This window comes from Chiloscyllium plagiosum, unplaced genomic scaffold, assembly GCF_037043375.1.
Source record: "Chiloscyllium plagiosum isolate Xiang-an unplaced genomic scaffold, Cpla_swu_hap1 HiC_scaffold_12, whole genome shotgun sequence".
Taxonomy (NCBI): Eukaryota; Metazoa; Chordata; class Chondrichthyes; order Orectolobiformes; family Hemiscylliidae; genus Chiloscyllium; species Chiloscyllium plagiosum.
Genome location: NW_028270150.1, coordinates 86963792 through 86987031, shown reverse-complemented (window position 1 = coordinate 86987031; position 23240 = coordinate 86963792). Strand labels below are relative to the sequence as shown.

The 23240-nt window shown below is 43.5% G+C and overlaps 1 protein-coding gene across 5 annotated transcripts in view; it reads left to right on the top strand.

Moving 5' to 3' along the window:
* The first annotated feature begins 482 nt into the window (after positions 1-482).
* Positions 483-23240, top strand: part of phf11 (PHD finger protein 11) — a 73561-nt gene continuing 50803 nt past the window's right edge. For 4 of the 5 annotated variants that reach the window (XR_015758936.1, XR_006313120.2, XM_043700419.2 and 1 more), the window contains exons 1-4: positions 484-1119; positions 4309-4410; positions 11376-11509; positions 18543-18604. Coding sequence is in view for 3 of the 5 variants with exons in the window: in XM_043700419.2 (XP_043556354.1) it covers positions 1024-1119; positions 4309-4410; positions 11376-11509; positions 18543-18604 (394 nt within the window). In the remaining 2 variants the exon portion in view is untranslated. Of the gene's footprint in view, positions 1120-4308; positions 4411-11375; positions 11510-18542; positions 18605-23240 lie in introns of all 5 variants that reach the window. The other variant, XM_087993019.1, reaches the window with a different exon arrangement.

Sequence of the window (23240 nt, the reverse complement as noted above, 5' to 3'; positions counted from 1 at the left end):
AAATACTGCAGAAAGTCAGATCTGCTAGTATCTTAGAAGAGAGCCACAGTTAACTTTTCAAGTCCAATGACAACTTTCGAACTGTGGTAGAGGTGGATTTGAGTAGTACCTCCTCACTGCCTCAAGAACAGATGCTGTGGTCCAATAGATAGCATTTCTGTCTCTGACAGAAGCTCTTAATTTGAGTTGTACCCTAGCCCTTGATGGCCAAGAAAGATGTGTTTATAACACCTCCATTGATTTTTGATCCCCAAATCTTACATACACATCAATGATAGTTGGTAGGAAAGGGAGGGATTCGTAATTAGTAATTTGAATTGAAAAGGACGTTGGAGCCTATTACTGTAGTTGCAGACTCCAACATGCAAATGAGAGTGAATCTCATCTCAGTAATTTGCACTCAGTGCAATCGTTACCAAGTCACCACGATGAACTATCAGAGCATATGTGGCAGCAGGAGACGTGATGGACAGTTCATGAGCGTTCCAAATTTCTGCCTTTCTTTCTGTGTACATTTATTTCTTAAGTGTGTGCACTGAAGGACTGGTGAATACTATGACTCAGGATTTGTCTGAAAAATTTCTAATTTAATATCAAACCGAAAGTTGTCGAATTGTTTGCTTGCCTGAGAAAATAGAAAAATTCAGTTACGTGAAGATAATGGGAATGCATTCGACAGTGAGTCCTTGTGATGTACCTTATTTTGAAAAGAACGAGCGTTCAGAATAAGAGGGTGTATTGACGTGCAAAAACGAGCAGGAAATATTCTGCCCTGACGCAATATTTATTTCGTTTGCGTGGTGCCAGTTGCAATAGAGCTTTCATGGGTCCCCCTTTCTCGGTTGTGAGTGACTTCTGGTAAAACGAAACTACTTAAGGCCGTGGGTTGGAGGAGGTCTCTCGCTTTCCTCGTCAGCCCCGAGTAACATTCCTCCGAGAGAGAGACGGATTTCTTGTCAGTTTCTGTTTTTGCACGGCAAGCTGACGTCTGCTTCAAGGGTCCCGCGTTGAACCGACGCGAAGATGAGCGACTGTGGCCTTTGCCTCAGATCAGGACAAAGCCGAGAAACTGGAAGATTATTCACCGATGGCCGAATCGCTGCACATCAGAACTGCATGGTAGGTGGAGAGTAACAACGGACTTGGAAGCTCTCGTTTGCTTTAGCAATGACAGGACCTCAACTTGTCTCCATTTTATTATCTGATTTTTTTTTTATTCGGGGTCTTCTGATTAATTTTCCTTCGCTTTCAATTTCCTTGACTTATGATTTTATTGTAACTTTGGATTCAATCACGGACTTGTGTTCCGTTTATATCAAGCGGGCGGAGTTCAGGAATTTAATATGTGGGATATTTTGACACCGTGGTAGAGAACTGGTAAAAGCCAGCGGAGGGAATAAGTTCACTGCATTCACCATTAGGGAGCAGGGGTGTTTTCCTACATTTGTTTGAAAGTACAATCTTTCGGAGCGCTGCTTCGTATCGGGAGTGGGATCACAGGACACAATTTACAGCTAAAGATAGTGTCATACAATTGATGCGATATATGGAACTAACCTCGATTGTTGTGAAGTCTTTTGTTATTTAAGATAGGTTTCGATTTATTAGTATGTAAATCCCAGAACTTGTTTCGAGTCGTATTCCTGAGATAATTGAAGGTTTTATATTTTAATAAGTGGCATCTCATCTCAGACATTGCATTAAAGATGTGAGGTTAGAATCTGTATGCATTTCAATCTTGAGTTAGATTGGTTCTGTTTCCAAAGTAGGAATTTATAAAATGTTATATGGATTATAAAAAATATTGACTGCCTGCAGATTGTGCTTTTTGAACAAAATAGAATGTATCCGCAAATCTAGGTTTGTTCAATATATCGCATCAGTTGTATGATACTATGATCTTTTGCTATACATTGTGTCCTATGATCCTACTGCACTAGCTGCCTGATGAAGGAGCAGTGCTCCAAAAACTTGTACTTTCAACTAAACCTGTTGGACTATAACCTGGTGTTGTATGATTTTTAACTTTGTACACCCCAGTCCGACACTGGCACATCAATCATTCCTGCAATTGGACAGGCCTTGGTTAAATCACTCCTGGAGTATTGTGTGCTGTTTAGGATGTACTGGCTATGGAGGGAGTGCAACTTCCAGAAAGCAACCATCATAATCAAAGACCCAAAAACAGAAATTCCTGGGAAACCTCAGCAAGACTGGCCGCACTTGTGAAGATAAATCAGGATGAACAATTCAGACCATGTGACCCACCCTCACTTCTGAGGAGGTTCTCAGTTCTTGTGTCTGATTTACAGCATCAGCAGTTCTTTCGGTCTTTAATCAAAGACCCCTCCCACTCCAGTTATACTCTCTTCTACCCTTTTTTTGGGCAGAAGATACAAAAGCTCATGTACACATACAAATAGATTCAAGAATAGCTTCTTCCCTGCTATTATCATACTTTTGAATGGACCTCTCGAGCGTTAATTCTGATCTTTCTGTTTCTCTCTCTCTCTTGGTCTCTGCACCTTCTCTGTGGCTGCAGCACTGTTCTGCACTCTGTTCTGTCACCCTAATGCACTTCATATATGGTATGATTTACCTGTCTAGCATGCAAAGCAACACTTTTCACTGTATCTCAGTACTTTTGTGACAACAATAAAACAAACAATAAATCAATCAGTCATCTGAGGTTAATCAGATGGATTCCTGGCATAGAAAGATGGCCTTCTGAAGACTAAGTGGATCCGGGACTGGCACTTTTTTAACACCTATTTAAGAAGGAAATGTTACATTCATTACAATATCAGAAGTACATTTGCTGTGACTTAGCTGGAAAGTGTGTGCTAATACTCATGCCTGACTGTTTCACAAGCAATGACAAAATGCATAAATCCCAATGGCCAGTTTACCCGACTGGCTTTTCTTCTGGTCACAGGGTATCCACATCAGATTCCTTCAGTAACAGAAAAATAATCTGTTTAGTGTAATATATTGAACGTCAACAAGAAAATAAAGGATTCCTAATTTATGTAACTTACACCATACCCCTTCAAAATCCAGAACGCACATGCACTCAATGACCATTTAAGACAAATGGTTTACCACATATGCTGTGGGTGGAAAAAGAATATTGTTAGGATGAGCAAAGATCAAAAGTCCAAACCACAGTGGGGGGTGGGGGGGGGGGGGGGAAGGGGAGTTGTTTTTGTGAAACCTTTTGATTTTTGCAATGATATACTCTTCTCTGTATGGCGATAGTTGCTCTTTGATTTGATGGTTGACCAGATTAATTTAATTGGCTATCTTGGATGAATGTGTTTTTTTTAAGCTTTCTTGGTTTTACGGTCCTATTACCCATGAGAGAATGTTGGGGGCTGGGTGTGGGTGGGAGTGGGAAGAAGAGAAGTGGATGCTTCCTGTCTGCCGGCTCTGCCTGTTTTTTTCCACTATGCAGCTCTCAGTTAAACCAGAGGGCTGTTGTTAGGCAGAGACCTAAATGAAAAAGATTCTGGTTCATACTCAGTCTCAAAGTCTCCCTCTTATTGTTTCTAAAAGGCAATAATATATTTTACAGCTAAGCAATGCCCATTACTGGATTTTCAAATTGTTAAACTTTCCTTTCAGTTATTGCAGTCCAATGTCCATTTTAGTTTATATTGTCAGTTCTGCTATAACACGTATTTCTTCAACACAAATTTGCTATAATGTGATTAAATAATTTAAACTATTATTTGTAGAACGCAACTTTCCTTATTTATATTGGCTGTAATGTGATTCTAGTCCCATTGGTTTAAATGGTGCTGTTATTACGTGATTTTTTTATAACATGGAATCGCACAGGAATGGATATTTTGCGTTATATCAGAAGACAGTAGTTCCAGAAAGGATCTCACGCACATTTCCACATTCAAAAGGAATGTGATATTGTCTGAGTGCTGCTGCATATTTTTTAGGCCTTCAATTTGGGAACAGAAACTCTTTTCAATTATTATTACTTGTTAAAACATCTTAACCAGGAGCAATGGCCACAGTCAAGTGATGAAGGTGAAATGTTTCGAGGTTCTTACCCCTTGGTTGCAGTACACTGATTGTAGCTGTCTGTATAACTGGCATCGCTCTATTCCACACCAAAATCTGCAAGTATTCGTCAGTTCTATTCAGCAATGTAACATGGCCACTGGAGTGATGTGGCAGAAAGCAGTCTGCACCCATGGATCTACAAGCCAGCTTTTGAAGCTGTAAGAAAATAGAAACAAATGTTGGAGTATCTGTGATATATTTACATTGTATTTCTCTCTTTTTTTTCAGCTTTTTTCTTCAAACCTTGTCAACCACAATTCAAATTTTGAAGATTTCGGTGGATTTCTTGTTGAAGATATCGAAAAAGAAATTAAAAGAGGAAGCAAGTTGGTAAGGCTTCAGTAAGAAAGCATTTATAAATAAAACTAACATTTTTGAATCCTAATGCCATCTGTGCTAAATGTACTCATATTCCAGACAGGCTGTATTTCAGCAAGATCTGCATAACATCATAGCTTGGTCTGATGAGTGGCAAGTAGTGTTCATTTGTTCATGTAAAATGGGCATCATTGCCTATTCCTAATTGTCTGAAGACAGAGGTGGTAAGTTATCTTCACGATCTGCTGTAGTCATAGTCATACAGCACAGAAACAGGCCCTTTGGTTCAACACATCTGCTTTGACTAGACATTTTGATCTGACCTAATCCCATTGTCAGCAGTTGGTCCATATCTGTCCAAACTCTTCCTATTCATATACGCATCTAGATACTTTTTTAGATGTTGTAATGTGGATGTGGTGCCAGTCAAGCGTGCTGCTTTGTCCTGGATGGTGTTAAGCTCTTTGAGTTTATTGGAACTGAATAATTGAGGAGTATTCTATCACGTTCATGACTTGGGCCTTGTAGATGATGGACATTCTTTGGGGAATTGGGAGGTGAGTGACTTGCTGGAGGTTTCATACTCTCTGACCTCCTCTTGTAGCCATTGTAGCCATTTCAATTTAGTTTTTGGACAATGGTAATCCCCAGGATGTTGATAGTGAGGGATTCAATGATGGTGGCACCATTGAATGTCTAGTGAGGGCCAGTGGTTAGATTCTCTTGTTGGAGATTGCCATTCCCTGGCATTGGCATGATGCAAATATTACTTGTCATTTTTCAGCCCAAGCCTGAATATGATCCAGGTCTTGCTGTATTTAGTCATGGACCATTTCAGTACCTGATGGGTCGCGCATGATGCTAAACTTTCTGCTATCTTTGGTGAACATCTCCACTTCTGACCTTATGATGGAAGGAAGGTCATTGATGAAACAGCTGAAGATGAATGGGATTTTGACATTACCATGACTAATCCTGTAGAGCTGTCCAAAGCCGAGATGCTTGACTTCTAGCAATTACAACCGTTTTCCTATGTGTCAGGTATGACTCTAACCAGTGGAGAGTTTGCTCTGATAACCTTTTGCTAGGGCTCCTTGATGCCACACTCTGTCAAATGCTGCCTTGATGTCAAGGGCAGGTACTCTTGTCTCCCCTTTGGAGTTGAGATGTTTGTCCATGTTTGAACCGTGGCTGTAATGAGGTCAGGAGTGTGGCCATGGGGAACCCAAACTGGGAGTCATTGAGCAGATTTTCACTGAGTAGGTGCTGCTTGATCGCACTTTTGATGACCCCCTTCCATCACTTTACTCACGATCAAGAGTAAACTGTTGGAGCGGTAATTAGCTGGGTTGGATTTGGAGAAAGTGAGGACTGCAGATCAGAGTCAAAAAGTGTGGTGCTGGAAAATCACAGCCGATCAGGCAATATTCAAGGAGCAGGAGAGTCGACATTTCAAGATTAAGTTCTTCATCAGGAAAGGTTTGGATTTGTCCTGCCTTTTGTTTAGAGTACATCCCAGGGCAAATTTCCATATTTGAACAGATCTATCCCTCAAGACTCTCAATCCCTGAGAAGCTGTGGGCCATCAAAACCAGCAGAATCATACTCCAACATAATCTGCAACCTCATGGCACGGCATATTCCCCACACTCCCATTAATGGGCGGCACAGTGGTTAGCACTGCTTCCTTACAGTGCCAGAGACCGGGTTCAATTCCCACCTCGGGCGACTCTCTGTGTGGAGTTTGCACATTCTCCCCGTGTCTGCGTGGGTTTCCTCCGGGTGCTCCGGTTTCCTCCCACAATCCAAAAATGTGCAGGTTAGGTGAATTGGCCATGCTAAATTGCCCGTAGTGTTAGGTGAAGGGGTAAATGTAGGGGGATGGGTCTGAGTGGGTTGCGCTTCGGTGGGTCGGTGTGGACCTGTTGGGCTGAAGGGCCTGTTTCCACACTGTACGTAATCTAAAAAGATTACCATCAAAGCAAGAACAGCTGTAGTTCAATGAAACATGCAGGAGGGCATGGCAGAAGCAAGCAACACCAGACATATCTAAGAATGAGGTGTCAACCTGGTCAATCTACCAAACAGGACTACTTGCATGCCAAACAGCAAAAGAGGCAAGTAATTGACAGAGCTAAATGACACAACAAATAGTGAGTCAGATCTAATCCCTGTAGTCTTGCCACATCTAGACATGAATGGCAGTGGATAATTCACAAATTTGACTGGAGGAGACTGTACAAATACCTTCATCCTCAATGATGGAAGAGCTGAGCACACACATGCAAAGGGCAAGGCTGAAGTATTTGCAACAATATTCAGCCAGAAGTGCAGAATGGGTGATCCAGTGGTTCCCAGTGTCACAGATGTCAATCTTCAGCCAATTCAGTTAAATACACATGATATCAAGAAATGGTTCGAGGGCCTGTATAAGGTAAAGGCTATGTGCTGTGAAAACATTCAAGCAATAGTACTGAAAAAGTCCCTAGAACGTGCCACTACCCTGACCAAGATGTTCCAGTCCAGCGACAGCACTGGTATCTATTCAGTAATATCAAGAATTGCTCAGGGATATCCTATACAGAGAAAAGAGAACAAATGTAACCTAGTCAACTATCGCCCCATTAATCTACTCTCGATTATCAGTAATGTGATGGAAGGTGTAATCAACGATGCAATCAAGCGGCACTTGCTTAGCAATTACCTCCTTTATTGATAGTCAATTCAGGTTCCACCAGGGTCACTCAGCTCCTGACCTCATTGCAGCCTTGATTCAAACATGGACAAAAGAGCTGAATTCAAGAGGTGAGAGTGATAACCTTTGGCGTTAAGTCTGCATTGGACTGAATGCTTCATCAACGAGCTCTAGCAAAACTGGAATCAGAGGCAAACTCTCCATTGTTTGAAGTCACACCTGGCACATGGGAAGATAGTTGTGGTTGCTGGAGGTCATTCATCTCAGCTCATTATCATATAGTTAAAATAGCAGCCAGTTTGCACATAGCAAGTTTCAACAAACAGCAATATGATAATGATCATACAAATGATCAGACTTTTTTGTTTGCATTGTTGGTTGAAGAGTAAACACAGCCCAGGATAGGAAGAACTCTAGTGTTGTTCTTCAGGATACTTGTATCAGATCTTGTCATTCACCTGAGGGTAAAAACAATAACTGCAGATGCTGGAAACTAGATTCTGGATCAGTGGTGCTGGAAGAGCACAGCAATTCAGGCAGCATGCAACGAGCAGCGAAATTGACGTTTCGGGCAAAAGCCGAATAAAGGAATAAAGGCAGAGAGCCTGAAGCGTGGAGAGATAAGCTAGGGGAGGGTGGGGGTGGGGAGAGAGTAGCATAGAGTACAGTGGGTGAGTGGGGGAGGAGATGAAGGTGATAGGTCAGGGAGGAGAGGGTGGAGTGGATAGGTGGAAAAGGAGCTAGGCAGGTCGGACAAGTCCGGACAAGTCAAGGGGACAGTGCGGAGCTGGAAGTTTGAAACTAGGAAGAGGTGGGGGAAGGGGAAATGAGGAAGCTGTTGAAGTCCACATTGATGCCCTGAGGTTGAAGTGTTCCGAGGCGGAAGATGAGGCGTTCTTCCTCCAGGCGTCTGGTGGTGAGGGAGCGGCGGTGAAGGAGGCCCAGGACCTCCATGTCCTCGGCAGAGTGGGAGGGGGAGTTGAAATGGGCCACGGGGCGGTTTGGTTGATTGGTGCGGGTGTCTCGGAGATGTTCCCTAAAGCGCTCTGCTAGGAGGTGCCCAGTCTCCCCAATGTAGAGGAGACCACATCAGGAGCAACGGATACAATAAATGATATTAGTGGATGTGCAGGTAAAACTTTGATGGATGTGGAAGGCTCCTTTAGGGCCTTGGATAGAGGTGAGGGAGGAGGTGTGGGCACAGGTTTTACAGTTCCTGTGGTGGCAGGGGAAAGTGCCAAGATGGGAGGGTGGGTCGTAGGGGGGCGTGGACCTGACCAGGTAGTCACGAAGGGAACGGTCTTTGCAGAAGGCGGAAAGGGGTGGGGAGGGAAATATATCCCTGGTGGTGGGGTCTTTTTGGAGGTGGCGGAAATGTTGGCGGATGATTTGGTTTATGCAGAGGTTTGTAGGGTGGAAGGTGAGCACCAGGGGCGTTCTGTCCTTGTTACGGTTGGAGGGGTGGGGTCTGAGGGTGGAGGTGCGGGATGTGGACGAGATGCGTTGGAGGGCATCTTTAACCCCGTGGGAAGGGAAATTGCGTTCTCTAAAGAAGGAGGCCATCTGGTATGTTCTATGGTGGAACTGGTCCTCCTGGGAGCAAATACGGTGGAGGCGGAGGAATTGGGAATATGGGATGGCATTTTTGCAAGAGATAGGGTGGGAAGAGGTGTAATCCAGGTAGCTGTGGGAGTCGGTGGGTTTGTAAAAAATGTCAGTGTCAAGTCGGTCGTCCCTAATGGAGATGGAGAGGTCCAGGAAGGGGAGGGAGGTGTCAGAGATGGTCCAGGTAAATTTAAGGTCAGGGTGGAATGTGTTGGTGAAGTTGATGAATTGCTCAACCTCCTCGCGGGAGCACGAGGTGGCGCCAATGCAGTCATCAATGTAGCGGAGGAAGAGGTGGGGAGTGGTGCCGGTGTAATTACGGAAGATCAACTGTTCTACGTAGCCAACAAAGAGACAGGCATAGCTGGGGCCCATACGTGTGCCCATGGCTACCCCTTTGGTCTGGAGGAAGTGGGAGGATTCAAAGGAGAAATTAAGGGTGAGGACCAGTTCGGCCAAACAAATGAGAGTGTCGGTGGAAGGGTACTGTTGGGGACGTCTGGAGAGGAAAAAAACGGAGGGCTTGGAGGCCCTGGTCATGGCGGATGGAGGTGTAGAGGGATTGGATATCCATGGTGAAGATGAGGCGTTGGGGGCCGGGGAAACGGAAATCTTGGAGGAGGTGGAGGGCGTGGGTGGTGTCTCGAACGTATGTGGGGAGTTCCTGGACTAGGGGGGATAGGACAGTGTCGAGGTAGGTAGAGATGAGTTCAGTGTGGCAGGAGCATGCTGAGACAATGGGTCGGCCAGGGTGGTCAGGCTTGTGGATCTTGGGAAGGAGGTAGAACCGGGCATTGCGGGGTTCCCGGACTATGAGGTTGGAAGCTGTGGGTGGGAGATCTTCTGAGGTGATGAGGTTCTGTATGGTCTGGGAGATGATGGTTTGGTGATGGGGGGTGGGGTCATGGTCGAGGGGGCAGTAGGAAGAGGTGTCCTCGAGTTGGCGTTTGGCTTCAGCGGTGTAGAGGTCAGTGCGCCAGACTACCACTGCGCCCCCTTTATCCGCTGGCTTAATGGTGAGGTTGGGATTAGAGCAGAGGAATTGGAGGGCTGCGCGTTGTGAGGGTGAGAGGTTGGAGTGGGGGAGGGGAGTCGACAGGTTGAGGTGGTTAATGTCCCAGCGGCAGTTGGAAATGAAGAGGTCGAGGGCAGGTAATAGGCCAGCGCGGGATATCCAGGTGGATGCACTGTGTTGGAGGTGGGCGAAGGGGTCCTCGGAAGGTGGGCGGGAGTCCTGATTGTGAAAGTAAGCTCGGAGGCGGAGGTGACGGAAGAAGTGTTCGATGTCACGGCGTGTATTAAATTCATTGATGCGTGGACGGAGGGGGATGAAGGTGAGTCCTTTGCTGAGGACTGATCGTTCGTCCTCAGTGAGTGGGAGGTCTGGAGGGATGGTGAAAACTTGGCAGGACTGGGAGCTGGGATCTGGTGTGGGGGTGGAGCTGGGAGTGGAGTCTGAGCCAGTACCTGGAGTGGGTGTGATGGTGGGGGGAATGGGGGTGGAGGCATGAGCAGGGGTAGTGTTCCCCTCGGGGTTCTGGGGGGTGGGGATAGTGACAGTGGGGTCTGTGGGGGGCGTGTCAGCAGAATGCAGGTGAGTGGCGCTGGTGGGGGCGGAAGTGGTGGCAGATACGGCAGTAGGGGTGGCGGAAGTCACTGAGCGTGTGGCATCGGCGATGATGTGAGGGCCGGAAGTGGCTGTGGGAGTGGCCATGATGGGGGCGGAAGTGACATCATCATTCAGCGTGGGGGTGGTAGCTGCATCAGCCCCCATGGCTAATGGCGTTTCCGAGGCCAGGGGAATCTTCTGGAATGTTTGAGGAGCGCTGGTTATGGAGGTGGGTGGATAAAAGTTTGTTGTACTTACAGTTTTTGATGTTTGAGATGGAATTGAAATACTGTTTGTTGAGATTATGAATTCTCCTGAGGATGTAGTACAGAGTGGCTCTCCACGCTTCAGGCTCTCTGCCTTTATTCCTGATGAAGGGCTTTTGCCCGAAACGTCGATTTCGCTGCTCGTTGGATGCTGCCTGAATTGCTGTGCTCTTCCAGCACCACTGATCCAGAATTCACCTGAGTACAGAGTGTTTTGGTTTATTGTCTTCCTCAGAAAGACTGTGTCCCTGACAGTGCAGCAGACCTTAGTACAGCAACAAGAGAGGCCCACATGTACTCTACCATGAAGGAAGGAAGAAAGGATTGCAATTATTTTACAACTCTTTGTCCAAAGTTCTTTGCCTGCTCAAAAATTCAACTCATTCAACTTTGTAAAAAAATTTATTATCTCTTTGCTCTTGTCATATATAAATTGGCTTCAGTGTTTCCTACATTTCAGCTATTTATACTTTATTGGTTGTAAAACATTTTGGAATGACCTGAAGTCATGACGGGTGGTGCAGTGGTAATATCCCTCCCTCAAGACTAAGAGGCATGGTTTCAAGTGCCATGTGCTCCAGCAATGTCTCTGAACAGGTCGATTTAGAAAATAACTATTTGCAAAAAAAATTATGGATGACTTAGAATATACAGAACAGAAAAAGGCAATTTAGCATAGTCTGTGCATTGGCTGATACCTGTGTCTTGCACTTTATACAAAAAAAACAAATTATTTTGTCTTGCGCTTTGAATTTTACACATCCAAACTCCAATTTCTTTTTGATTTCTGTTCTTATTTCAGAAGTGCTTTTTATGCAGGAAGAAAGGCGCAACTGTCGGTTGTGAAGTGAGAATGTGTAGAAGATCTTATCACTATCCATGTGCTGTACGTGATGAGGCAGCAGTTATTGAAGACAATGATAGGGGTATTTACAGGTAACTCTGGAATACGTTTTGATAAAATTTGAAAATGGTGCTGTCATTCTTTAGCTGAACAGAAGTTGCACTAGAAATTGGTGAGATGTAATTCATTTTATTTTCAGGTTGATCCTTCAGTGAAACGGTGACTTGCCACAGCAGCCCAGAGTAGGGGAGCCAATTGCTTTACTTGAGTGGTGGGTTGGTGCAGGTCAGATTGCTCGCAAAAATGAGGTTCAGTCATTGTTCCATTTGGGGAGGATTCAGGAGCTGCCACCTTTCCTTGTGTTGGAAATCATGATACAATGGGTTGGCCTTGCCTTCAGGCAAAAAACTAAAGAAGAAATAACTTACATGCTCTAAACCAATCAAAATATCCCTTTTGGTGTTTATCAAGACTCCTTTAAATGCATCTGTTAGTCGCCTCAACCACCGCACTTTATAGTGAACTTCACATTGGAACAAATCTCGAGGTATAGATATTTCTTGTTTAAAAAAAACTTTCTTCATTCATGAGATGTGTCATCGCTGGCTAGGCCAACATTTAATTTGCAAGATTGCAAAGAATAATGGAAAGTGTTATAACTGAGGCTGGAGGAGTGTATCGTTGTTCTGGACTCAGTGGAATAAAATCAAAATACTTTCTCCAGTTATCAAAATGAGCAGTTACATGTGACAAGATTTATCAGCCATGTTTCTTAACAAACACAAAGTAGGTTTATTATCTAAACAAAAGTTAGTCACTAAAGAAGCAATGACTATACTCAGTCAGTAATATATATTCACACACAGACACAGGCACACAGTCTCTCTTCAGGAGAAAGGTAGACTTGGAAAATGGGAAGCCTTCAGAAATAACGAGAATCCAGAGAAAGTGTATTCCTGTTAGGGTGAAAGGGAAGGCTGGTAGATATAAGGAATGCTGGATGACTAAAGAAATTGAGGATTTGGTTAAGAAAAAGAAGGAAGCATATGTCAGGTATAGACAGGATAGATCGAGTGAATCCTTAGAAGAGTATAAAGGAAGTAGGGGTATACTTAAGAGGGAAATCAGTAGGGCAAAAAGGGGACATGAGATAGCTTTTGCAAATAGAATTACAGTGAATCCAAAGGGTTTTTACAAACACATTAAGGACAAAAGGGTAACTAGGGAGAGAATAGGGCCCCTCAAAGATCAGCAAGGCGGCCTTTGTGTGGAGCCGCAGAAAATGGTGGAGATGCAAAATACTCATTTAGTATCAGTATTAACAGTGGAAAAGGATATGGAAGATATAGACTGTACGGAAATAGATGGTGACATCTTGCAAAATGTCCAGATTACAGAGGAGGAAGTGCTGGATGTCTTGAAACAGGTAAAGATAGATAAATCCCAGGAACTGATCAGGTGTACTCTAGAACTCTGTGGGAAGCGAGAGAAGTGATTGCTGGGCCTCTTGCTGAGAGATTTGTATCATCGATAGTCACAGCTGAGGTGCCGGAAGACTGGAGGCAAGTGTGGTGCCACTGTTTAAGAAGGGTGGTAAGGAAAGCCAGGGAAGTATAGACTAGTGAGCCTGACATCAGTGGTGGGCAAGTTGTTGGAGGGAATCCTGAGGGACAGGATGTACATGTATTTGGAAAGGCAAGGACTGATTAAGGATAGTCAATATGGCTTTGTGTGTGGGGAAATCATGTCTCTCAACTTCATTGAGTTTTTTGAAGAAGTAATGAAGAGAATTGATGAGGGCAGAGCAGTAAATGTGACCTATATGGACTTCAGTAAGGCGTTTGACAAGGTTCTCCATGGGAAACTGATTAGCAAGGTTAGATCTTACGGAATACAGGACTAGCCATTTGGATACAGAACTGACTCAAAGGTAGAAGACAGAGGGTGGTGGTGATGGAAAGTTGTTTTTCAGGCTGGAGGACTGTGACCAGTGGAGTGCCACAAGGATCGGTGCTGGTTCCTGTACTTTTTGTCATTTATATAAATTATTTGGATGCGAGCATAAGAGGTACAGTTAGTAAGTTTGCAGATGACACCAAAATTTGAGGTGTAGTGGACAGTGAAGAGGGTTCCCTCAGATTACAACAGGATCTTGACCAGATGGGTCAATGGACTGAGAAGTGGCAGGTGGAGTTTAATTTGGATAAATGTGAGATGCTGCATTTTGGGAAAGCAAATCTTAGCAGGACTTATACACTTAATGGTAAGGTCCTGGGGAGTGTTGCTGAACAATGAGACCTTGGAGTGCAGGTTCATAGCTCCTTGAAAGTGGAGTCGCAGGTAGATAGGATAGTGAAGAAGGTGTTTGGTATGCTTTCTTTGATTGGTCAGAGTATTGAGTACAGGAGTTGGGAGGTCATGTTGCGGCTGTACAGGACGTTGGTAAGGCCACTGTTGGAATATTGCATGTAATTCTCATCTCCTTCCTATCGGAAAGATGTTGTGAAACTTGAAAGGATTCAGAAAAGATTTACAAGGATGTTCCCAGAGTTGGAGGATTTGAGCTATAGGGAGAGGCTGAACAGGCTGGGGCTATTTTCCCTGGAGCATCGGAGGCTGAGAGGTGACCTTATAGAGGTTTATAAAATTGAGGGGCATGGAAAGGACAAATAGACAAAGTCTTTTCCCTGGGGTCGGGAAGTCCAGAACTAGAGGGCATAGGTTTAGGGTGAGAGGGGAAAGATATAAAAGACCCAAGGGGCAACTTTTTCCACTCAGAGGGTGGTATGGGTATGGAATGAGCTGCCAGAGGAAGTGGTGGAGGCTGGTACAATTGCAATATTTAAGAGGCATTTGGATGGGTATATGAATAGGAAGGGTTTGGAGGGATATGGGCTGGGTGCAGGCAGGTAGGACTAGACTGGGTTGGGATATCTGGTTGGCATGGAGGGGTTGGACTGAAGGGTCTGTTTCCATGCTGTACACCTCTATGACTCTAAAAGCACGTTTCTCTAGAGTTTAGTTTACTGAATATAATCATGTTAGCCATTGAGTTCTTCTTGAAGGCAAAAGAGAAGTGTACAGACTATTTTGAAGTTTGTTGCTATGATGTCGTGACGTGTGGTCGTCACTAATTATGCACAATTGTCTCTTGTGAAGTCTGTCAGCAAGACTTGCTTAGGAAATACAATCCTGAGGTGTTTCTTCAATCACCCCTTCTAAAGAACAAAAATGTTTCACCAAGAACTCAACCAAGGGACTTTCTTTTCTGAAATGAGCGATTAGTTGGCACCTCCCTAAATCTTGTATTCTTGTGTTTCCAGAGAGTATTCCAAAGCTAGAGGAATAGGTAACTTAAGGCATGGCTACTAATGGTGACAGAATTACAGTAGTTTAATCACAAAGCCAAAATTTGTGGTCACGGGTATCTTGGAGGATTGTGGAGCTGAAGAAGATTTAAAAGAGTAGGGAAGGACAAGACGATGAGAAACTTGAAAAGTAGGATTTGACTTTTCAAATCAATGTCTGGTTTTACAGGATCGACTGTCCATCAGTAAACTATTGGGATGTAGGGACATAACTTGCTGCACATTAAGATATGGGGAGAAAGTGAGGTCTGCAGATGCTGGAGATCAGAGCTGAAAATGTGTTGCTGGAAAAGCGCAGCAGGTCAGGCAGTATCCAAGGAACAGGAGAATCGACGTTTCGGGCATAAGCCCTTCTTCAGGGCTGAAGAAGGGCTTATGCCCGAAACGCCGATTCTCCTGTTCCTTAGATGCTGCCTGACCTGCTGCGCTTTTCCAGCAACACATTTTCAGCACATTAAGATATGGGCAGACAAGTTTTAGATTATTTCAGTTTTATGGATGATAGACTGTGGGAGACCAGCTAGGAATGCATTGAGATAATAAATATGGATGATGTTATGGAGGTGGAAATACAGTCTTGGTGATGGATTGGATGTTAGAATTAGCTTCATTGTCACATGTACTCACCTGAAAGCAGTGAAAAGTTTACAAGACGCCACTTTATGTCACCATCTTAGGTACAGAGGTACCGAGGTGCAGATTCTTAAATACAAATTCTAAAGGAAAAAGATTAGAAAAATAAAGAAATTAAAAAGTCCAGCATTACAGATCATAAAAATAAATTAGAAAATTAAAGTAGTAAAAAATTCAGAATAACTCCTTCCAACCCAATCCATGCCAGCATGTAACCTCTAGTTGTGCAGGGTGTTGACTCCAGACCGGGCCATGTTTCACCTCAAGGCCAAGAGACTGTTCTACAGCCATCTCATGGCTGAAAGTCTACACTGAGGCCAAGCCAGGCCGGGAGACCGCTTCATCAGGGCAGGAGACAGCAACACCAGGCTGAGAGGCCACCTCATCAGGGTGCAAGACAGCCATGCCAGGTTGAGAGGTTGCCATGCCGGATCCATGTTGAAGCCAAGAGTACAAGTCCACGCTGAAGCTGGGAGTTTGGGACATCACTGAGAAGAAAGAAGGAAAAACAACACAAAAGAGAACTCCAGCTGAGGAGTCCTACTCCATTGCCAGCTTGGATCTGAATATGAGATCGGAATCACATCTTGGGATCAGAAAAGACATCAGTGCTGTTGTCAAACTGGTTAAAATTCTCAATGTTGCTGGGGAGAGGAATGGATTTGATTGCTAGGGAATGGAGTTTGGAGTGAGGAGCAAAAACAACACTTCAAGTTTTCCCAATGTTTGTTCAGTCAGTGATATGGGATAAACAGTGTGATGAATTAGCAATTCTGGAGGTTCAAGCGAGGTAATGCTGAGGTTCACCTGGTGAAGTGAATGTCCATGTAAAAATTAGCGCTCTCTCTAGGTGATGGAATTCCAGTCTTTGGAAGATACTGTTAAAGGAGCCTTGGTAGGTTGCTGCTTGCCATGTTATTGATGGTACAGATTGCTGCTACAAGAATTAGTGGCAATGCATGTTTAAGGTGGTAGAATCGGTTTCCAGTCAAGGTCTCCTTTTTCCTAGGTGCTGTTGAGTGTTGTCACAATTGCACTTCTGACTGAGGAGGTTGTTCAGTTAATTCTTGCTGGGGATGTTTGTTATTTTGCATTTGTGTGGGGTGAAGTTTCCTTGTCACTTACCAACTTTGTCCAGCTCTTGCTGCATGCAGGTATTGACTACTTCATTATCTGAGGAACTGTTTTTCTTTGAAGGAGCTAGTCCCAAATCAACCCAAATTATAGCCATGGAACGTATAATTACCTATGTTCCATTGTTCTAGTGTTTCATTGACTCCACTTTAAAAAAACACATATCCAACAACCCATGAGTACCTCCCAAATTGGTCACCCTCCTTCAATAAGCACTTCAGCATTGCTACTGGTGTTTTGGTGACTCTAACACAAGTCACTAATGACCAGTTTCTTACTTACCACCGTTTGATAGAAAGAATGCTTAACTTCCCTTAAGCCTCACCATTCAAACACAGGGATTAACTCAAATACATGGAAGGTTTCTGCAAAGGTCCATTGCAGTCACAAGCTTTTTCCAGGATTAGAACTGATTTAGATGTTTATCAGTCAGTAATGTTCCCAAAAAGGGAAATAGATTTGTCATTCTTTAAGATATTGGATCAAAGTTTTGTCATTGCTGTAATTTCCTCCATCATTTCTTTATCCCAACCTAACTTTTCTGTGGCAATGGCTTAAAATATAAACATTTGTGTCTGTAAAATACTCATCGGGGATTTATACTGATCCTATCTTGTACAATTCATTAATCATTTTTCCTATTATAAAGTATATCTTCCTGTTTCACAACGCCTCTTGCAAGGCTTTAGGAATTTCCATTGTCCCCATCTCCAGACTTCACAACCTAAACCTTTCAAGTACCTAATAACATACCACTATCCTCTCAATCATATTTTACTGCCACATCAACAAAATCAGGGAACAAGACCTGGAAAACTTAACTCTAGTTGATCTCTTTCTTCACCATCCTAGATGGCTTACTCTTCGCTGTGATAATTTCCAACTAGCTGAAAGGAAGTCTGCAATGAAGGCTTGTGATGATGTCCTCTTGCTTACCGTTCCCCTCTTACTGGAGAATCAAGACTAGGCCATTAAGCATTTGAACTTGTTGCACAATTGAGTAAGATCATGACTGATCTTTGACCTGACAATTTGTCCCCTACACGTTAATAGTTTTGGTTAACAAAAGACAGTTCTGACTAAGGAGAAGAAGATTTACTTCTGCATTAGACCTCTCTTCCACTGAAAAACTGGCTGAGATTGGGAAGTGATCACTGACTATAAATCAAGTATGCTGGAGACCCAACTCTACACCATCAGAGCTATTTTGATAACAGGCATGAGTAAATGCTGTTGTGATGTGTTATAACCTTAGATGATGATAATACTGAAACAAGTCAGATTCCGGAGAGAAGCTTGGTTTACAATTTGGTGGCAATAGTCGACTGTCGCTGATATATTCACATGAGTCTGCTAGTGTACTTTTAATTAACAAAATGACACAAGTTTATTCCACAAAAAAAGGAAAATATTTGTTTCCCAAAAATATCCGTTACAGATGCTCAATTGTGGTGAGGTATCACTTCTGTCTTCACTCTTCAATTTCTTACTCAAACACAAAGGTCACGAGCATTTCCTTTCACTGATTTTCATCACGGTCACCGGATGTGATCGTTTTCATCTTTAGCTGAGGGACACAGACTAACTTGGTGAACTTCCTCTGAACTTGACTCCTTTTGAGGCTGCTACTGATGTAGACTTTTCTTTTCAACATAACCTGCTTCTGGCTTCTTTCTTAGAGTTTGTCAAAGCTCAACTTAGTCAAAATTTCAGCTATTATCTCACTAGGTAACTGACCTAGTCATTTAGCTTAAGTCAAGTGATAACTTTAAAATGCTATTTGACCCACTGCTTTAAAAAAAAGGTTTGTGACCCTTTTTTTATTAAAAAAAACCATCTTCACAGATCTTTAATAATCCATGTTTCCAAATAATAGGATTATGTTATAAATCTTCATCATGGCTATGAGAGTTAATATTTATTTGGTTATTACTTATTGCAGTTTTCTTTCACCCTGACTTTTGTTTTATGTTCTTTGATTTTGCTTTAGAATTTATTGTAAAGCGCATAAAAAAGATACGGAAAATCCAGCATCCAATGGAAGCTTCCACAGTAAGTTGATCTGTTGCGTATCATTAGCACCCTTATTTGTACTCACTGTCAAGAATCTGGTGATAGGAATGTCACAATTCCTCTACAGTTCCTCCATAACCAGGGAATCAAGACTAGGCCATTAAGTCATTTGAATTGAGTAAGATCATGACTGATCTTTGTCCTGTACATGTTAATACTTTCGGTTAATGAAAGGCGGTTCTGACTAAGGAGATGATCAGTCGGGGTTCCCCATCCAGAGTTCTGACCTTCGTGCCACAATGGAACATCACATGTGCAAATGTGGATGAAGCCAAGACCGTTCTGGGTAGAGATACCACCATTGGTTAAATTGTTAGTTAACCATCACTGCCAGCTGATGAGCACTTATGAGCATGATTTATGTTGGGACCAGTTCACCTGGATAATTATTGTAGCATTCTCATTAGATGTGGCAGTTGGAATGTTGACATTGAGTGGATAAAACTTGATATCAACATTCGTCTCACACCATTTAATGAGATGATAATATAATTATTGATGAGGGAATACCTTCATCCCCATTTTTTTGACTGTGCTGGTTAGAGTCATAGAGATGTACAGCACGGAAACAGACCCTTCTGTCCAACCTGTCCATGCCCACCAGATATCCCAACCCAATCTAGTCCCACCTGCCAGCACCCGGCCCATATCCCTCCAAACCCTTCCTATTCATATACCCATCCAAATGCCTCTTAAATGTTGCAATTGTACCAGCCTCCACCACATCCTCTGGCAGCTCATTCCATACCCGTACCACCCTCTGTGTGAAAAGGTTGCCCCTTTAGTCCTTTTATATCTTTCCCCTCTCACCCTAAACTTATGCCATCTAGTTCTGGACTTCCCGACCCCAGGGAAAAGACTTTGCCTATTTATCCTATCCATGCCCCTCAATTTTGTAAACCTCTACAAGGTCGCCCCCACAGCCTCCAATGGTCCAGGGAAAACAGCCCCAGCCTGTTCAGCCTCTCCCTATAGCTCAAATCCTCCAACTCTGGCAACATCCTTGTAAATCTTTTCTGAACCCTTTCAAGTTTCACGACATCGTTCAAATAGGAAGGAGACCAGAATTGCACGCAATATTCCAACAGTGGCCTAACCAATGTCCTGTATAGCCACAACATGACCTCCCAATTCCTGTATTCAATACTCTGACCAATAAAGGACAGCATACCAAATGCCGCTTTCACTATCTTGTCTACTTGCGACTCCACTTTCAAGGAGTTATGAACCTGCACTCCAAGGTCTCATTGTTCAGCAACACGCCCGAGGACCTTACCATTAAGTGTATAAGTCCTGCTAAGATTTGCTTTCCCAAAATGCAGCACCTCTCATTTATCTGAATTAAACTCCATCTGCCACTTCTCAGCCCATTGGCCCATCTGGTCAAGATCCTGTTGTAATCTGAGGTAACCTCCTTCGCTGTCCATTACACCTCCAATTTTGGTGTCATCTGCAAACTTACTAACTGTACCTCTTATGCTCGCATCCAAATCATTTATGTAAATGACAAAAAGTAGAGGACCCAGCACCGATCCTTGTGGCACTCCACTGGTCGCAGGCCTCCAGTCTGAAAAACAACCCTTCACTACCACCCTCTGTCTTCTACCTTTGAGTCAGTTCTGCATCCAAATGGTTAGTTCTCCCTGTATTCCGTGAGATCTAACCTTGCTAATCAGTCTCCCAAGGGGAATCTTGTCGATCGCCTTACTGAAGTCCATATAGATCACATCTATCGCTCTGCCTTCATCAATCCTCTTTGTGACTTCCTCAAAAAACTCAATCAAGTTTGTGAGACAGGATTTCCCATGCACAAAGCCATGTTGACTATCCCTAATCAGTCCTTGCCTTTCCAAATACATGTACATCCTGTCCCTCAGGATTCCTTCCAACAACGTGCCCACCACCGAGGTCAGGCTCACTGGTCTATACTTCCCTAGCTTGTCCTTACTACCCTTCTTAAACAGTGGCACCATGTTAGCCAACCTCTAGTCTTCCGGCATCTCGCCTGTGAGTATCGATGATACAAATATCTCAGCAAGAGGCCCAGCAATCACTTCTCTAGCTTCCTACAGAGTTCCAAGATACACCTGATCAGGCCCTGGGGATTTATCCACCTTTTTACTCGTTTCAAGACCTCCAACACTTCCTCCTCTGTAATCTGGGCATTTTGCAAGATGCCACCATCTATTTCCCTACAGTCTATATCTTCCATATCCTTTTCCACAGTAAATACTGATGCAAAATACTCATTTAGTATCTCCCCCATTTTCTGCGGCTCCACACAAAGGCCGCCTTGCTGATCTTTGAGGGCCCTATACTCTCCCTAGTTACCCTTTTGTTCTTTATGTATTTGTAAAAACTCTTTGGATTCTCCTTAATTCTATTTGCCAAAGCTATCTCATGTCCCCTTTTTGCCCTCCTGATTTCCCTCTTAAGTATACTCCTACTTTCTTTATACTCTTCTAAGGATTCACGCGATCTATCCTGTCTATACCTGACATATGCTTCCTTTTTTTTCTTAACCAAACCCTCAATTTCTTTAGCATTCCTTATACCTACCAGCCCTTCCATTCACCCTGACAGGAATATACTTTCTCTGGATTCTCGTTATCTCATTTCTGAAAGCTTCCCATTTTCCAGCTGTCCCTTTACCTGCAAACTTCTGCCCCCAGTCAGCTTTCGATAGTTTTTGCCTAATACCATCAAAATTGGCCTTTCTCCAATGTAGAACTTCAACTTTTAGATCTGGTCTATCCTTTTCCATCATTATTTTAAATCTAATAGAATTATGGTTGCTGGCCCCAAAGTGCTCCCCCACTGACACCTCAGTCACCTGCCCTGTCTTATTTCCCAACTGTAGGTCAAGTTTTGCACCTCCTCTCGTACGTACATTCACATACTGAATCAGAAAGTTGTCTTGTATGCATTTAACCAATTCCTCTCTATCTAAACACTTAACACTATGGCAGTCCCAGTCGATGTTTGGAAAGATAACATCCTCTACCATAACCACCCAATTATTCTTATAGATAGCTGAGATCTCCTTACAAGTTTGTTTCTCAATTTCCCTTTGACTATTAGGGGGTCTATAATACAATCCCAATAGGGTTACCATCCCTTTCTTATTTCTCAGTTCCACCCAAATAACTTCCCTGTATGTATTTCCAGGAATATCCTTCCTCAGCACAGCTGTAATGCTATCACTTATCAAAAACGCCACTCCCCCTCCTCTCTTGCCTCCCTTTCTAACCTTCCTGTAGCATTTGTATCCTGGAACATTAAGCTGCCAGTCCTGCCCATCCCTGAGCCATGTTTCTGTAATTACTATGATATCCCAGTCCCATATTCCTAACCATGCCCTGAGTTCATCTGCCTTCCCTGTTAGGCCCCTTGCATTGAAATAAATGCAGTTTAATTTATTAGTCCAACTTTGTCCCTGTCTGCCCTGACTGTTTGTTTGACTCGCTTCTGTTCTGAATTGTACCTGTCTCAGATCGATCTCTTTGCTCACTATCTCCCTGGGTCCCACTCCCCCACCTTACTAGTTTAAATCCTCCCAAGCTGTTCTAGCAAATTCCCTGCCAGTATATTAGTCCCCTTCCAATTTAGGTGCAATCTGTCCTTCTTGTACAGGTCACTTCTACCCCAAAAGAGATTCCAATGATCCAAAAATGTGAATACTTCTCCCATACACCAGCTCCTCAGCCATGCATTCATCTGTTCTATCCTCCTATTCCTGCCCTCACTAGCTCGTAGCACCGGGAGTAATCCAGATATTGCGACTCTTTTTACATTTCAGCCTAACTCTCTGTTACCTCCCTTCAGAATCCCAACCTTTTCCCTTCCTATGTCATTGGTTCTAGTTGTGGGCAATGACCTTCCTGCTGGCCCCTCTCCCCTTGAGAAACATTCTGTAATCTCGCTGAGACATCCTTGATCCTGGCACCAGGGAAGCAACACACCATTCTGCTTTTTTCGCTGCTGGCCACAGAAACGTCTGTCTGTACCTCGGACTAGAGAAGCCCCTAACACAATTGATCTCTTGGAACCCGACGTGCCCCTCATTGCTTTTAAAGCCAGTCTCAATACCAGAAACTTGGCTGCTCATGCTACGTTCCCCTGAGAAATCCATCACTCCCTACATTTTTCCAAAACAGCATACCTGTTTGAAATGGATACTTTCCACAATAGACTCCTGCCCTAGGTGCCTACCTCTCTTACCCCTTCCTGGAGTTAACCCATCTGTGTGACTGTATCTGAGACTTCCCCCTCCCCCCCCTTCCTATAATTGCCATCCATCACATGTTGGAAATTCTTCATTGCTTCTAACTGTCTCTCCAACCGATCCATTCGATCTGGTAAGATTCACCACCAACAGCATTTATGGCAGATATAACCAAAGTCCCATATAAACTCCCACATCTGACAAGAAGTACATATCACTCTATTAAAGGCTGTTTTTGCTCCTTCACAATCTGCACACCCAGAAAATAACACCGTCTTATTCCTCTACATACACTGCCCCAGGTTTAAATTAATAGTTATGGCTAATGTCTCTTGATTAAACTTAAAATATATCTCCAAAAACATATAATCAAGAAAGAACAACCTCTCT